Source organism: Aedes albopictus, chromosome 3, assembly GCF_035046485.1.
Source record: "Aedes albopictus strain Foshan chromosome 3, AalbF5, whole genome shotgun sequence".
Classification (NCBI taxonomy): Eukaryota; Metazoa; Arthropoda; class Insecta; order Diptera; family Culicidae; genus Aedes; species Aedes albopictus.
Genome location: NC_085138.1, coordinates 376,496,754 through 376,514,309, shown reverse-complemented (window position 1 = coordinate 376,514,309; position 17,556 = coordinate 376,496,754). Strand labels below are relative to the sequence as shown.

The 17,556-nt window shown below is 48.9% G+C and overlaps 1 protein-coding gene across 2 annotated transcripts in view; it reads left to right on the top strand.

Annotated features, from left to right (window-relative positions):
* Positions 1-17,556, top strand: part of LOC109409873 (GTP-binding protein Di-Ras2) — a 539,614-nt gene that overhangs the window by 487,854 nt on the left and 34,204 nt on the right. For both annotated transcript variants that reach the window (XM_062855754.1, XM_062855755.1), the window contains exon 5: positions 12,887-13,109. In XM_062855754.1, the coding sequence (XP_062711738.1) occupies positions 12,887-13,109 (223 nt within the window). The remainder of the gene's footprint in view (positions 1-12,886; positions 13,110-17,556) is intronic.

Below are 17,556 nucleotides of genomic sequence, written 5' to 3'. Positions count from 1 at the left end.
TTCAGGGGAAGAAATTCCTTCAGGTAACCCTCAAAGAATTGCTTCAATATAAAATAAACTTCTAGAAATTCTAGAAACCACTGAAATATTTTTGGAAATTCTGAAAAGAATCCAAGGAAAAATTTCTGAGATAATCCCTTGCTGACATTCGTTAAGAAATCCTTATACTACTAAAGTACCCAGCCAACACGAAGTCGTATATGATGCGGAATAGTATGCTAAAATGGAGACCATATGTGTACAGTACATGCTTCTATTCACCCGCGTGTACAGTGTATGCATATCGCCTTCACTTTTGCATCCCATTCAACAGTATATGCGATCGTGTGTTGGCTGAGGAGTCTTCGGTAGTATTTATAAAGAATTCCTGAGGAAGTTTTAAATGGAAGCCATCGTGGAATTCCTGAAACAATCCTTGGAGGAATTTTGAATAAATTGCCTATCTAATTTCGGTATAAGTTCCTCAATATATTCTTACAAGTATTCCTGAAGGATTATGTGATAAAATGCTAAGGAATTTCCTAAATTTCCCATTCTAGGAGCAGTTGCTGAAGAAATCTACGGAAACTCTTCCTCAGAAACCTTTGATGGGATTCCTATAAGGATTTATCAGTAATTATTTTGAAAAAAGTTCTAGAGTCCCTACTAAAATTCTGGGGGAATAGCGGCTGAACAAAAAATTGCAAGCACCTTGCAATTGCGACCAATTACGCCGCGGGCCCTGGCAATTGACTGAGTTTATATGGGTTCATAAACAATAATTGAGTGATGCGTGGAACGTGAAGGATGTGGAAATGTCTTTGCCGGTAATGAATACCTTCCCAAATATACTGCGTCAAGTACAATAGCCAAATAACAACTTCCTTTGATGTGCCATACGCAAGAATGGTTCCGTGGAAGAGTTTCATCTGCAGAGGGTTCCTTCAGCTCGACGATTCATCCAACTGGAAAGACGTCGTTGTTGCTGGAAACACCGCTTAGACGAGAGTTTCTTAAAACTCGGTGAAGTGAATGAATGCCGTAAATTCTTTAGAAAGGGTGTCTTTAATATATTTCACAACGCCCGGAGCTTACACCGAAAAGCAGTAAGTTGTGCACCGAGATTCTTTCGCCTCGTCTTACATCACACCAGAGCGTAAATATAGTATCGGTGGGGAAGTTGGGGGTGTGAGGTGCTATTTCAGAGAGTCATCACCGCTGCGCTGGATGCTGCCGTCACAGCCAGGAATCGGGTGTCGTTGTCGTCGCCCCGGCGAGATTGGCACTTAAACTTTTATTTATACACAATTCTCCAGAAGCAAAAACTTCCCTTGGTTGGCGGGCGATCACGTCGCTCAAGGGATGTTAAATTCTTGGTCCGTGCCTCGGATCCATGCTAGTCGGTGGTGTGTTGTGCAGTGGTTGGACGACTATACTACGAGTTTAAGCGGGAAACTTTTCCTGTACGTGATTCCCTGTCTAGCTGACCAAGGGATGGAAGGAGGAAAATGTTGAACTTGAAGTGTGAATTTCCCACGCAGCTATCGATAAACCGATACTGGGAATGGGGAACGACTCGACGTCGTCATCGTCATAGTCGAGAAGCAGAATATAGCAAGTGAGTTTCAATACCGCATCTGGACGACGCGATGTTGAAATTGAAACGATTGGATGGATTTACCAACGTAGCACAGAAACGTCGCTCAAAATGCTGTTCAAAATGCATAAGTGATGGCTTCAATGTAAATCCTTTTCCGTCTTCCTGTAAAAAAAAACCTCAGAATTTCCGGAAGATAACATCGCAAAACCGACGAAATCTATCAACAAACTAAGACATTCTGCAACTTGAATCTTTAAAAAGTGTTATAAAAGTTCCAACCCCAGTCATTCAGCAGAACAAAGCAACAAGAAAAAACGCCGACATCAACACTGGCAGTCAGTCTGTAAGCCTAGCTTGGCATTTGTCTGGGATCTGGATGGAGGAGGCGTGGAACACCATAACTCAAAAGCAAATAGCATCGGACAGGGTCAGAAAGAAGTCTGGGCTTTATTTATTGTATGGAGGTACATTGTTCGTGCACTGAATCTGTCTGTCCGGAACAAAAGTGAGTTCATCGAGCCGTGAAGCTGCTTTTAAAAAGGAGTTGTTTAAGATGGGCCAGACCTGATGGGTGGAAGCGCTAAAACCCCAGCTGAGCCTGAAGGTCAGTAATGGTGTATGTATAATGGAAAGATTTAAATGCCCCTTTCTTCTGAATGGTTTTGCGATCTCAAAGAAGCTTGAATTGTATTTTAAATTTATATACATACTGTCGACAGACAGACAGACAGACAGACAGACAGACAGACAGACAGACAGACAGACAGACAGACAGACAGACAGACAGACAGACAGACAGACAGACAGACAGACAGACAGACAGACAGACAGACAGACAGACAGACAGACAGACAGACAGACAGACAGACAGACAGACAGACAGACAGACAGACAGACAGACAGACAGACAGACAGACAGACAGACAGACAGACAGACAGACAGACAGACAGACAGACAGACAGACAGACAGACAGACAGACAGACAGACAGACAGACAGACAGACAGACAGACAGACAGACAGACAGACAGACAGACAGACAGACAGACAGACAGACAGACAGACAGACAGACAGACAGACAGACAGACAGACAGACAGACAGACAGACAGACAGACAGACAGACAGACAGACAGACAGACAGACAGACAGACAGACAGACAGACAGACAGACAGACAGACAGACAGACAGACAGACAGACAGACAGACAGACAGACAGACAGACAGACAGACAGACAGACAGACAGACAGACAGACAGACAGACAGACAGACAGACAGACAGACAGACAGACAGACAGACAGACAGACAGACAGACAGACAGACAGACAGACAGACAGACAGACAGACAGACAGACAGACAGACAGACAGACAGACAGACAGACAGACAGACAGACAGACAGACAGACAGACAGACAGACAGACAGACAGACAGACAGACAGACAGACAGACAGACAGACAGACAGACAGACAGACAGACAGACAGACAGACAGACAGACAGACAGACAGACAGACAGACAGACAGACAGACAGACAGACAGACAGACAGACAGACAGACAGACAGACAGACAGACAGACAGACAGACAGACAGACAGACAGACAGACAGACAGACAGACAGACAGACAGACAGACAGACAGACAGACAGACAGACAGACAGACAGACAGACAGACAGACAGACAGACAGACAGACAGACAGACAGACAGACAGACAGACAGACAGACAGACAGACAGACAGACAGACAGACAGACAGACAGACAGACAGACAGACAGACAGACAGACAGACAGACAGACAGACAGACAGACAGACAGACAGACAGACAGACAGACAGACAGACAGACAGACAGACAGACAGACAGACAGACAGACAGACAGACAGACAGACAGACAGACAGACAGACAGACAGACAGACAGACAGACAGACAGACAGACAGACAGACAGACAGACAGACAGACAGACAGACAGACAGACAGACAGACAGACAGACAGACAGACAGACAGACAGACAGACAGACAGACAGACAGACAGACAGACAGACAGACAGACAGACAGACAGACAGACAGACAGACAGACAGACAGACAGACAGACAGACAGACAGACAGACAGACAGACAGACAGACAGACAGACAGACAGACAGACAGACAGACAGACAGACAGACAGACAGACAGACAGACAGACAGACAGACAGACAGACAGACAGACAGACAGACAGACAGACAGACAGACAGACAGACAGACAGACAGACAGACAGACAGACAGACAGACAGACAGACAGACAGACAGACAGACAGACAGACAGACAGACAGACAGACAGACAGACAGACAGACAGACAGACAGACAGACAGACAGACAGACAGACAGACAGACAGACAGACAGACAGACAGACAGACAGACAGACAGACAGACAGACAGACAGACAGACAGACAGACAGACAGACAGACAGACAGACAGACAGACAGACAGACAGACAGACAGACAGACAGACAGACAGACAGACAGACAGACAGACAGACAGACAGACAGACAGACAGACAGACAGACAGACAGACAGACAGACAGACAGACAGACAGACAGACAGACAGACAGACAGACAGACAGACAGACAGACAGACAGACAGACAGACAGACAGACAGACAGACAGACAGACAGACAGACAGACAGACAGACAGACAGACAGACAGACAGACAGACAGACAGACAGACAGACAGACAGACAGACAGACAGACAGACAGACAGACAGACAGACAGACAGACAGACAGACAGACAGACAGACAGACAGACAGACAGACAGACAGACAGACAGACAGACAGACAGACAGACAGACAGACAGACAGACAGACAGACAGACAGACAGACAGACAGACAGACAGACAGACAAGGGGCAGCAGGGACAGGAGTCCAGGGGCTTGACGAACCCCCCCTTCTGCGAGTCGGGTGGCAGCTTGGGAATTCATCCTAAGCGAAAATCGTTCACACATCCGTGTGGATTACCACCTTTGGCTCTTCCTTCGGGGAGTGACCGAGCTTCTGGTTTCCAGATAGCTCAAGCAGAGGATGCCTAGGATGTGGCGGGGGTTCAACAGTGGGCTCTGTTGGATCTCCATAAAAAGCCACACATCCGCAAGCAACTCTGTACAAGCGACCTGGTACCGCTTCCAAAGTGCCTTAGCCCAAATACTCGGAGTGCCAACCGGCACATCAGGATCGATGCCAGTAACATCCTGATTATGGTATACTGGTCAACGCAAACGACAACGGACTACGGATTACGGATAGGATGACGACGATGGGCTGACATTCGTGCCATTCTGCTCCCTGAGTAAGGAAGGGTGACACCTACTTTAAACGGCGAGCGGGCTAATGGTGCGTCTGCCTCCGTCCCGGTAAAACCTTGGCAGGCCTCCGGATACGTTCTTCATCTGTCCATCATTTTTGATGGGTACTAGGCTCGGATGTAACACTCCCGACTTGCGCTGATCTGGCTCTGGACACGGACCCCATGAAGGTACGTGTTCAACCCTCGCTTGGCCTCCCTGATTCATAGACAACCAAGAGATCACGAAAGCGACTACGTACAGCAGGTGGAGATAGCGGCTCGGAGGGGGGACCCAATAGAATGGAGACATCAAATTATACCGAAGTAGTTGGAGAGAACGCGGACGCGTTCAGAAGAAGTGGAATGATGCAGCGATCACCAGTGACGCCGCTGGAAACTGCTGCGAGAACGAGTAGTAGCGCGATACGGAGCGAGCCTCAAGGAAGCCAACGGGAGCTAGCATTCCTGAATCAGCGAGTGCTTACACCGAACTCGAACAGCGGCACAGCTCAAGAGTCGAGCTTGTTCGAAGTGAGGAGAAGGGTGAACGAGTTGTACGAGTTTGTCAAAGACAAGCACAACGTTCACCTGAAGATCAAGCAACTAGTGACGAGCATCAAGTCTGCCGTTACAGTTGCGGAACGCGATCAGAAGGCGCTCAAGCTGAGAGTGGAAACAGCCGAGAAGTCTCTGGCGGAAGCCACGGATAGACCTACGGCTGAAAACATGGAGACGCCGAGGAGCCACCGGAGTACTCGCTCAGAGAAACGAGGCAGGGACACGCCAGGAGAAGAGGAAGTCCCGAAGAAACAGAGAAGCGAACGGGAGCGTGCCAGCAATCGGAGTGATGATGGATGGCGCACTGTGGAGAACCAGCAGGCGAAGAAGAAGAAAAAGCGAAAGGAGAAAGAAGATAAGAAGAAGGAAGAAAAGAAGAAGGAACAGAAGAAGAAAGAAACCCAGCGGCCTCCTAGGGAGAGGAAGAAGGGCGATGCATTGATCGTTGAGGCGAAGGACAAGACGACGTACGCTGCTCTGCTTAGGAAACTGCAGGAGGATCCGGAGTTGAAGGTGTTGGGCGAAAACGTAGTGAAGACCAGACGCACCCAAAAAGGAGAGATGCTGTTCGAGCTCAAGAAGGATCCGACGGTTAAGAGCTCGGCGTTCAGGGAGCTCGTTGCCAAATCGCTGGAGAACGAGGCCAATGTGAGAGCCTTATCACAGGAAGCGGTGGTTGAAGTCAAGGATCTGGACGAGATCACGACAGAAGATGATCTGAAACGCGCATTGAAGGAGCAGTGCAACGTCGAAGGACCGATGGTGATTCGGATAAGGAAGTCGTATGGAGGCACTCAGACGGCGGCAATCCGATTGCCTGTGGATATTGCCAATAAGCTGGTAGCAACTGGCAAGGTAAAAATTCGATGGGCGGAGTGCTCGTTGCGACTGGCTCCCCGAGCCACCAAACAAATGGAGCGAAGCTTTAAATGCATGGAATTTGGTCATCAGGCGAGAAATTGCAAGGGCCCCGACAGGTCCGGACGATGCTGGAGTTGCGGTGGAAACGGCCACGTTGCTCGGGACTGCACGAGCCAACCCAAGTGCATGCTGTGTAAGCCGGAGGACGGAAACGACCATAAGACGGGAGGCTTTAAGTGCCCGGCCTATAAAAAGGCGATGGCAGGTCAACAATGATTGAGATAACCCAAATCAACCTCAATCACTGCGACGTCGCACAGCAACTGTTGTGGCAGTCGACAACAGAGACTAAGTGCGATGTTGCAATCATCGCAGAGCCGTATCGGGTGCCCCCTGAGAACGGCAATTGGGTGACGGACAGATCCCAGATAGCGGCCATACAGGTGATGGGTAGATTCCCCATTGAAGAAGTGATCGAGTTTTCGTACGAAGGCTTTGTGGTTGCCAAAATTAATGGAGTCTTCGTTTGCAGTTGCTATGCACCTCCAAGGTGGTCAGATGAAGAGTACAACAGGATGTTGGATGCACTCACGGACACGCTGGTCGGGCGAAAGCCGGTAGTCATCGGAGGAGATTTCAACGCCTGGGCCGTGGAATGGGGTAGTAGGCTCACCAATGCTAGGGGGTACAGCCTACTGGAAGCCCTGGCGAAGCTGGATGTGAGGCTTTGCAACGATGGTATGGCCAGCACATTCCGCAGAGACGGCCGTGAATCCATCATCGATGTTACGTTCTGTAGTCCGTCGCTTACGGAAGACATGAACTGGAGAGTCAGCGAGGAATATTCCAACAGTGATCACCAGGCGATCCTCTACAGTATTGGCCGGCGAGCCTCTACTTCGACGAGGAGAACGCGAACATGCGAACGAAGGTGGAAGACAAAAGAGTTCGACAAGGAAGTCTTTGTCGAGGCGCTGCGGCCATACGGCGGTGCAACCCTTGATGCAGGTGAACTAACGGAAGCGATTGTTACGGCATGCGACATAGCAATGCCGAGGAAGATAGAGCCCAGAAACAGAAGACGGCCAGCGTATTGGTGGAACGCGACGATCAGTACCCTCCGTGCTGCTTGCCTCCGTGCTAGGAGACGCTTCCAGAGGGCCAGAAATGAAGCTGAGAGAGAAGCAAGGCGAACCGTTTTTCGGGGAGCTCGAGCCGCTCTTAAACGCGAGATAAGGCTGAGTAAGTCGAACTGCTACAAAGAGTTGTGTTGAGAAGCCGACGCCAACCCCTGGGGCAACGCGTACCGAATCGTGGTATCGAAGCTCAAAGGTCCAGCAGTACCCGTAGAAATGTGCCCGGACAAACTAAGGAGGATCGTGAAAGGTCTTTTTCCGCACCATGGCCCAACGTTTTGGCCTCCCACACCATACGCAGAGAATGCAGAAGAACCCAACGAAGGTGCTCGGATATCCAATGCAGAGTTGCTGGTAATTGCGAAGGGGCTCAAGATCGGGAAAGCTCCCGGTCCGGATGGGATCCCGAACGTAGCAGTTAGAACGGCGATATTGGCGTTTCCGGACATGATCAGGATGGTGCTCCAAAAATGCCTGGATGAAGGCTACTTCCCAAACGGTTGGAAGGTTCAAAAGTTGGTGCTTCTACCGAAACCAGGAAAGCCGCCGGGGGACCCAGGATCGTATAGACCGATCTGCCTGCTGGATACCCTAGGAAAACTGTTAGAGAAGGTCATCCTTAACAGGTTGACAGAATACGTCGAAAGTGAGAGGGGACTGTCAGCGATGCAATTCGGATTCCGTAAGGGAAAATCGACGGTGGATGCGATTCGGGTAGTCATCGAGAATGCCCAGAAGGCGTCCAAGAAAAAACGGAGAGGTGATCGATTCTGCGCTGTGGTAACGATAGACGTCAAAAATGCGTTTAATAGTGCCAGCTGGGAGGCTATCGCCGTAGCGCTACACAGTATGCGGGTTCCCGATTATCTGTGCCAGATTTTACGGAGCTACTTCCAGAACAGGGTACTGGTGTACGAGACCAACGAAGGGCAGAGGTCTATAGAAGTAACGGCAGGTGTTCCACAAGGGTCCATACTAGGCCCAACACTCTGGAATGCCATGTACAACGGCGTACTGTCGTTAAAACTTCCCAAAGGAGTCGTCATTGTGGGCTTCGCAGACGACGTCGTGTTGACGGTAATGGGAGAGACTCTTGAAGAAGTTGAAATGCTGGCGACGGAATCAATGTCCACTGTTGAAAGATGGATGACTGGGGTCAAGCTACAGATTGCCCATCACAAAACGGAGGTGCTTCTGGTCAGCAACTGTAAAGCAGTCCAAACGATGGAGATCGTAGTCGGAGAGCATGTTATCACATCGAAACGAGCTTTGAAGCATCTAGGAGTGATGGTCGATGATCGACTTAACTTCAAGGAGCACGTTGACTACGCCTGCGGAAAGGCAGCGAAGGCTGTCAATGCTATAGCGACGATCATGCCGAACGTCGGGGGACCACGAAGTAGTAAGAGGCGTCTTCTGGCGAGCGTAGCAGGCTCAATACTCAGGTATGGTGCCCCAGCATGGGCTGAAGCACTGAGTACGAAGCGGAATAGAAGAGCGCTAGACAGCGCATTCCGACTCATGGCCACTCGGGTCGCCAGCGCGTACAGAACCATTTCGACGGAGGCAGTATGTGTTATCGCGGGAATGATGCCCATTTGCATCACCATCGCCGAAGACGTGGAATGCTACAAACGCAGAAGTACCAGGAGCGTAAGAGATATAGTCAGAGCGAACTCGTTGGCTAAATGGCAGCAAGAGTGGGACAATTCGGCGAATGGCAGGTGGACTCACCGGCTTATCCCTAGCGTGTCAGCGTGGGTGAATAGGAAGCATGGGGAGGTGAACTTCCATCTGACGCAGTTCCTGTCCGGCCATGGCTGCTTCAGGAAGTACCTGCACCGGTTTGGGCATGCTCTTTCGCCCTTTTGCCCGGAGTGTGTTAACGTGGAGGAGTCACCGGAACATGTCGTTTTCGAATGCCCCAGGTTCGAAGAAATTCGCGTCTTGCTGGGCGGAGTGACAGTCGACAACATTGTCGAAGAGATGTGTCGCGATGAAAACACGTGGAACGCTGTCGACAGAGCAGTAACGAGGATGCTGTCCGCGCTGCAGAGGAAGTGGCGCGAAGACCAGAGAGCGGCGGAACGCGATCCGGGTAGGCATGATCCACCGCCGGGGACATGACTGAGTCGTCCGTAACGTGGCACCGGTTTTTGGTCGTCGGAGCGCCGGTGAACCGGAAGTCCACCACCAACCGGAATCGCCGGACCGACTTCGGCACCTTACTGGTCGGGATAGAAACATCGGTATCGGGAGAACTTCCACCGCCGGGGTTTTTCTCCGTCGGAGTAGGCTAGGGCCACCGCCGGGGACTAGACCGAGTCTATCGCGAAGAAGCACCGGAATTTGGTCGTCGGGGCGCCTGTGAACCGGAAGCCAGTCTCCAACCGGAATCGCAGGAGAGACCTCGGCACCTGTCTGGGAAGAAACGGTTTCGGAAGATGTTCCACTGCCGGGGAACTCTTTGTCGGCGTAGGGTAGATCCACCGTCGGGGACTACACGAGTCGTGCGCGGAAAGCTGGAGTGCTTAATGGCGCAACGGCGGCACGGGGAGGACACCGTTCGGAGCAAGTTAGTAGGATCCGAATGCCTTGCGTGGTATTAGAATAACAAATTGTGTGTATGTTGTACCTATGTGTCGCTGAATGGCGATGTTAGGTACTAACATTAGAACGTGTAGAATAACAAATTTGAAACTAAGCATGTTGTCCGCTTAATGGCGAGCCAACACCAACCGGAGTAAGCAAAATACGAGACGTGTATGAGTATAGATTAGGAGCGACAAAAAGTGCATGAGCACAGTAGCAGAAGAGCGCATGAGCGCATTGCCCCCCCCTGAAGCAGTCGCATATCAGTGGTACCAGGGGGATCGAGGCATCAAGGTGTAGCAGAGTTTTTCCAATCGGTTTTCTCTGCTGGGGAGGTTGGGAGGAAAAAAAAAAGAAAAAAAAAAAAAAAAAAAACAGACAGACCGACAGACAGACAGACAGACAGACAGACAGACAGACAGACAGACAGACAGACAGACAGACAGACAGACAGACAGACAGACAGACAGACAGACAGACAGACAGACAGACAGACAGACAGACAGACAGACAGACAGACAGACAGACAGACAGACAGACAGACAGACAGACAGACAGACAGACAGACAGACAGACAGACAGACAGACAGACAGACAGACAGACAGACAGACAGACAGACAGACAGACAGACAGACAGACAGACAGACAGACAGACAGACAGACAGACAGACAGACAGACAGACAGACAGACAGACAGACAGACAGACAGACAGACAGACAGACAGACAGACAGACAGACAGACAGACAGACAGACAGACAGACAGACAGACAGACAGACAGACAGACAGACAGACAGACAGACAGACAGACAGACAGACAGACAGACAGACAGACAGACAGACAGACAGACAGACAGACAGACAGACAGACAGACAGACAGACAGACAGACAGACAGACAGACAGACAGACAGACAGACAGACAGACAGACAGACAGACAGACAGACAGACAGACAGACAGACAGACAGACAGACAGACAGACAGACAGACAGACAGACAGACAGACAGACAGACAGACAGACAGACAGACAGACAGACAGACAGACAGACAGACAGACAGACAGACAGACAGACAGACAGACAGACAGACAGACAGACAGACAGACAGACAGACAGACAGACAGACAGACAGACAGACAGACAGACAGACAGACAGACAGACAGACAGACAGACAGACAGACAGACAGACAGACAGACAGACAGACAGACAGACAGACAGACAGACAGACAGACAGACAGACAGACAGACAGACAGACAGACAGACAGACAGACAGACAGACAGACAGACAGACAGACAGACAGACAGACAGACAGACAGACAGACAGACAGACAGACAGACAGACAGACAGACAGACAGACAGACAGACAGACAGACAGACAGACAGACAGACAGACAGACAGACAGACAGACAGACAGACAGACAGACAGACAGACAGACAGACAGACAGACAGACAGACAGACAGACAGACAGACAGACAGACAGACAGACAGACAGACAGACAGACAGACAGACAGACAGACAGACAGACAGACAGACAGACAGACAGACAGACAGACAGACAGACAGACAGACAGACAGACAGACAGACAGACAGACAGACAGACAGACAGACAGACAGACAGACAGACAGACAGACAGACAGACAGACAGACAGACAGACAGACAGACAGACAGACAGACAGACAGACAGACAGACAGACAGACAGACAGACAGACAGACAGACAGACAGACAGACAGACAGACAGACAGACAGACAGACAGACAGACAGACAGACAGACAGACAGACAGACAGACAGACAGACAGACAGACAGACAGACAGACAGACAGACAGACAGACAGACAGACAGACAGACAGACAGACAGACAGACAGACAGACAGACAGACAGACAGACAGACAGACAGACAGACAGACAGACAGACAGACAGACAGACAGACAGACAGACAGACAGACAGACAGACAGACAGACAGACAGACAGACAGACAGACAGACAGACAGACAGACAGACAGACAGACAGACAGACAGACAGACAGACAGACAGACAGACAGACAGACAGACATCGGAGACAGTTTAGGGCATATTGAAATATTGTTCGAATTATGTCTCATATATATAAAATCATAACTCGATGGCTAACCCTGCTCACAATCAGCTGTTAACATTTTCGCTCCAAGATGGCGTAGTGCACATTCAGCGAGCCTGTATAGATCATATAGACCCCATCATCCTTCTAGGGTTACAATCTACACAGGTAAAGCTGACATTTTTATTAACATTGTGTACATATTACCATTTATTTTCCACTACGTATCGATTCAGGAGTACTCGAGCACCACATTATGCATGTTAAAATCAACTCTCTAAAGCTTTTTTTTTCTCGCATCTAAACAAAAGAAGAATAAAGAGAATTTCACAATTCAAATATTTATTGAATAAAAATCAAACTCAAACGGCGGATCCACCAACGAAACGCAAGGCTTCGCAACACAATAGCTCCCAATTTCCCAAAAGTTTCACATCCGTCGTCGTGTCGAATATGCCTCGTTGCTCCCGCCAAAAGCATCACGTTCGCGTACAAACATAAATTAATCATTTTCCACCTTTGTGCCGAAAATCGACACGTTCTGGCATTTTTTTACGGTTCCGGGCCAAGCCACGTGCTTGATGCCACCGTCGCCGCCGCCACAGTTGCCATTGAATCTCGTTCACTTTTTTTTTTTGGTTGGTGTTCCCTCATCGTTTATTCAAGGGCGGCAGAATAAACTTCTTTTCTTTTTTCTCTCTCTCTCTGTTTACCTCCCGCAGACCTCTGAAAAACGATGAAAATTCAATCAATTCCAACGTGCGGCACAAGATCGTCGTCATGGGTGCGGCCAAGGTCGGCAAGAGTTCAATCATCACCCAGTTCCTGTACGGGACCTTTTCGCCCAAGTACAAACGCACCGTCGAGGAGATGCACCACGGGCACTTCTCGGTAGGCGGCGTGAACCTGACGCTGGACATCCTGGACACATCCGGTTCGTACGAGGTAGGTGATGGGATGGGGGGGGGGGGGGCAGGTTATAGAGGGCAACCTTAGGGCACGTTTAATCGGAAAATATAGTTCTTCAATAAGTTTACGTTATTCAATATGCTTTCTAAAAGGGATAAATCTCACCTATAAGTAATGAATTAGAACTACTGAAATAACGAATTATCCTTATTTATTACGTACATGTTGCTCTATCAGTTGTCCAAAAAATCTTTTGTCCATGAAAAACCGCTGCTAGAGCCAAATCGTTAACGCAACTGAATTCAATTATTTTAATGGCTTCATTGTCCCGAGAGGTTTTGACGCTTTGAGCCCTTTCACACAGGAGTTCCCTGCTACATAAAAACGACCGACACTCACCATCATCATAAATACAAACATTTTGGGACCAAGGGCGAAAATTAACATCCTGCTGTCCTTTTTTCCGGTCATCACCAAAAGGGTGCCCTTTTGCAAACAAATTGTAAACATTCAGTCAGCCTTCATCTGATGACAGCACACTCACCACACTGTCGGCAATGGTTTAATTATTGCCAACTGGAAAATACCGTTGGTAGGGAAAGATTGTGAGCTTTTGAACCTGTAAGGTTCAACGTAGGTTAGGTTACGGTGACTACCTATCACCTCTCCATGTTAATCCTCTATTTCCAATTTTTTTTTATTTTAATCTTTATATCATTGTTCGTCTTCTAAAATCACTTCAAACATGTTTTGGAAGATGATTCTGATTGATTGATTTGTCTTTATTAAAGAGACTTTCAAGCGAAGATGATTCTTTTGAATTCTTGATTCTATGAATTTTGGTTTTTGATTTTTTTTTTGAACATCCCTACACTTTTCCCGGAAGCCTATTTGGCATTCAAGACGAAAACATTGTGAGATTTTATGATACTGTAGTCCCCGTGCCAAATATACCCATATAACATGGCTTTAGAAACTAAAACTCCTTAAAACAGCTGCCATCTTGAATTTTGAGGCGCCATCTTGGATATTTTGATCACCATTTCTGAACTCTGGACATCTTTTCCATACCAAATGTACCCATAAAATCATATTACATGGTTTAAAAGTCTAAAACACATTAAAACAACCGCCATTTAGAATTTTGGCCGCAATCTTATATATTCTGGTCGCCCTATTTGGTTTCCGGACATCTTCTCTCTGCAAAATATACTCATCTTGCATGGCTTTAGAACCTAAAACTCCTTAAAACAGCTGCTATTTTGAATTTTGAGTCGCCATCTTGGAATTTTGGCCGCCATCTTGCATATGAAGGTCATCATTTTTGAACTTCGGACAGCAGGACAGCAGGAGTAACTCAGAACGACGTTTGGAAAGTCCAGCGCCTACCAGCTAACGAATGTAAATGATCTATATCTCATCAATTTCGCCATCTCCAAATACATGGCCATACGTAGCACCTTTTCAAACACATCCTCCCTTATCGTTACGCCTTGTGATCACCACAGCAGTTGGAATCGCAAATAGACTACGTTCTGAAGAAACTGTCGTGATGTCGTGATCGACTCTGACCACTACCTGGTGATGGTCAAACTGCACCCAAAGTTTGTCGTCATCAACAATGTACGATGCCGGCGATCACCACGTACACCATTGAGCGACTGAACCAACCTGATGTCAGCATACACGCGAACAATCACAAGGCAGTGGTGTCAGACGAGGGTGAGCTCGATCAGGCTCTTCAAGAGGACTGCTGGAATGCGATAAAAGCAGCTAACAACGAGTCGAGATGAAGCGAGAGCAGTAGGTGCACGACTGTACGACAAAGAGTGCAGAGAGATTTTGGAGGAGAATCATGCAGCGGTGTGCGGTAATGCTGCAGCATGCAACCCGGCAGAACGTGGAACGATAAAAACCAGAAGCGGAAATTCTATCAGAAGCTCAATACATACCGCAAAGGCCTCGTACCGGGAGCCAAAGTATGCAGGGATAAGAACGGGAGCTTCCTGACGGACGGATGTGAGGAAATCCGAAGGTGGAAGCATCACTTTGATGAGTACCTGAATGGCGTGGCGAGAGCAGACGTGAAGGTTCAAGGCAGCGGGATTGGGGCAGCATGGATTACAGTCCCGGAGCCTGACGAAAGCCCCTCTTCCCCAGCTTGCCGAATCAGCCCCGTAGTCGCCGGTTAATAATAGATAGATGCTCGATCGTTAAAGGCGCTTGTGGGGTACCTGGGCACCTCTCCACAGTATTTCGTCCCTTACCGCGTAAATGCAGGGAACTGGCGTGGTGAACCTCCTTTCTCGTGCGACTCGTGGGATTTAATCATGAAGCAATACAATAAAAAAATCAAAGGAAGCAGTAGAGGTGATGCTAACCCCTTCGCAAGGAGTGGGTTGACAAGGTCTCCGGTATAGAGAAGTGATGATATATGTGCGGGAAGCTGCGTACGGAGGTCCAGTGTGGGAGTTCTGGTCCACATCCCGGCTAGCCGGTGGAGATACTGGAAGAAGCGTGGTTGTTGAGGGCCATCAACCAGAAAAGAAAAGAAAAGAACTGCCCGCAATCGTGGTAGCTGAGCAGCAACTTGGCAAAATCATCGACTTTGCGTTCACGAAGTCGAATATTAGCAAGAACCTGAAAACGGCCTTGTTTTGACTCCGTAATTCAATGGTCGATGCCAAGCAGAACCATGTGAGACTCGTGAAGACTGCGGCAGCGGCGGAACCCGTGAAAGGATACGAAGTCTACCCAGATGGAGGCCTTCACTTTCGCAGGTAGTCCAAAAGGTGTGGCGAATGCGACTACTCGTGATAAGTAATTGCAGAAGCGGGCAAAGCAGCCGTCAGGTAAAGAGCTGTCTGGCGGTGCCCGAGGCTAGGCTTATACTTTTGGGTCGGCAGAAATGCCGGTATGCCGGTTCCCTGCCAGGTGCCCCGGAAAGCTGGGAAGGGTAGGCCTAAAAAGGCTGGCTCTTTTGGAAGGATGCGAACAAAAGGTTACGACCGTTGATAGGCCCTCAACAACCACAGAGTAGGGCGAACCAATGGGAGTACCCCTTTGGACTAAGGTAGAGCGGAAGAAGAAAATGCCGAAGCCGCAGGTAGAAGTATTGAGGAACGCCATACCAAGGCGTCGAATCGCGAGTAAGGCGACGCGCTCGTCATCAAGACCGAACAGTCGAAGTACGAAGGGGCTGGCAGGGACACAGGTTGCCTTGGTTCAGCTACCTGTATCGGATATAAAAAAGGTGCGTATGCCATCTGACCTTCCACGAGCGACTGGAAGTTTGTTTCAGGTGTCTGGAACCCGGACACATATCATTTGACTACATAGGGCCTGGCAGGAGCAAACTGTGTAGGAGATGCGGCGCCGAAGGCCATGAGGAACGAGGCTGCACGAGTCCACTCATTTGCCTGATTTGTACCTGGAAATCCTTGAACAGCTGGTACCTAACGGGTGGTCTAAGCTGCTCGGCCTTCAAGAAAGTCGCAGTGAACAAATAACAGTGCAGGTAACGCAGATGAACCTGAACCACTGTGACGCAGCCCAGCATCTGCTTTGTCAGGCGGTTTCTGAGTGGAACCCATACCGAATACCCGCCGGCAACGCCAAGTGGGTCACAGATGGTTCCAGAAAAAGGGAGGCGATATGGACAACGGGTAAATACCCCGTCCAGGAGTTGGTGTCTACTACCTATGAGGGCTTTGTGGTCGCCGAAGCAAACGGGATCTTCTTCTGTAGCTGTTATGCGCCTCACGGTGGCCGATCGAGCAGTTTACGCAGATGCTGCACTATATGACGACCATGCTCACAGGTTGAAGGCCGGTGGTAATAGCGGGTGACTTTAATGCCTGGGCCGTGGAATGGGGAAGCCGTTTTACGAACCAGCGGGGTCAGATCCTGCTAGATACACTGGTCATACTGGATGCCGACCTGGCTAATGTCGATGATAGCTACACTTACATCGATCACCTGGCGGTTCACTACAGTATCGACTATAAGCCCAAGCAACACACATGTCATATAACAGTTATGGCAGCTCAAGTTTTGGTTGTATAGATGTAAAATTGACGTGCTTCTAACATAATGTTTAAATTACGTCAAATAAACTTTTATATGTAAACGCTGGGGCCCGTGGCGCAGTGGCTGCACGTTCACTTTATAAGTGGATGGTCATGGGTTCGATCGCAGCCCCGCACTTGCAATTTTTCGTCAGTTGATCTTCCCCCCGAGAACGGCTGACACCTGGTCCTTTTCTAAACATATGCTCTAACGGAACCGGAAATCGGAATCTGAAATCGGACTGGAAAAGGAACAAGAGGCACACATCAACATTCTCGTGCTCATCTTTCTACCATGAACAGGGTAGAAAAGTGACAGCAGCGCAAAAAGCAACCAGTTCGATATAGTAGAATTAGAATAGGTTACATATGGGCGCCGTACAAAGTGTAAGTGCAGCCGCCAATTGGAATTGCTC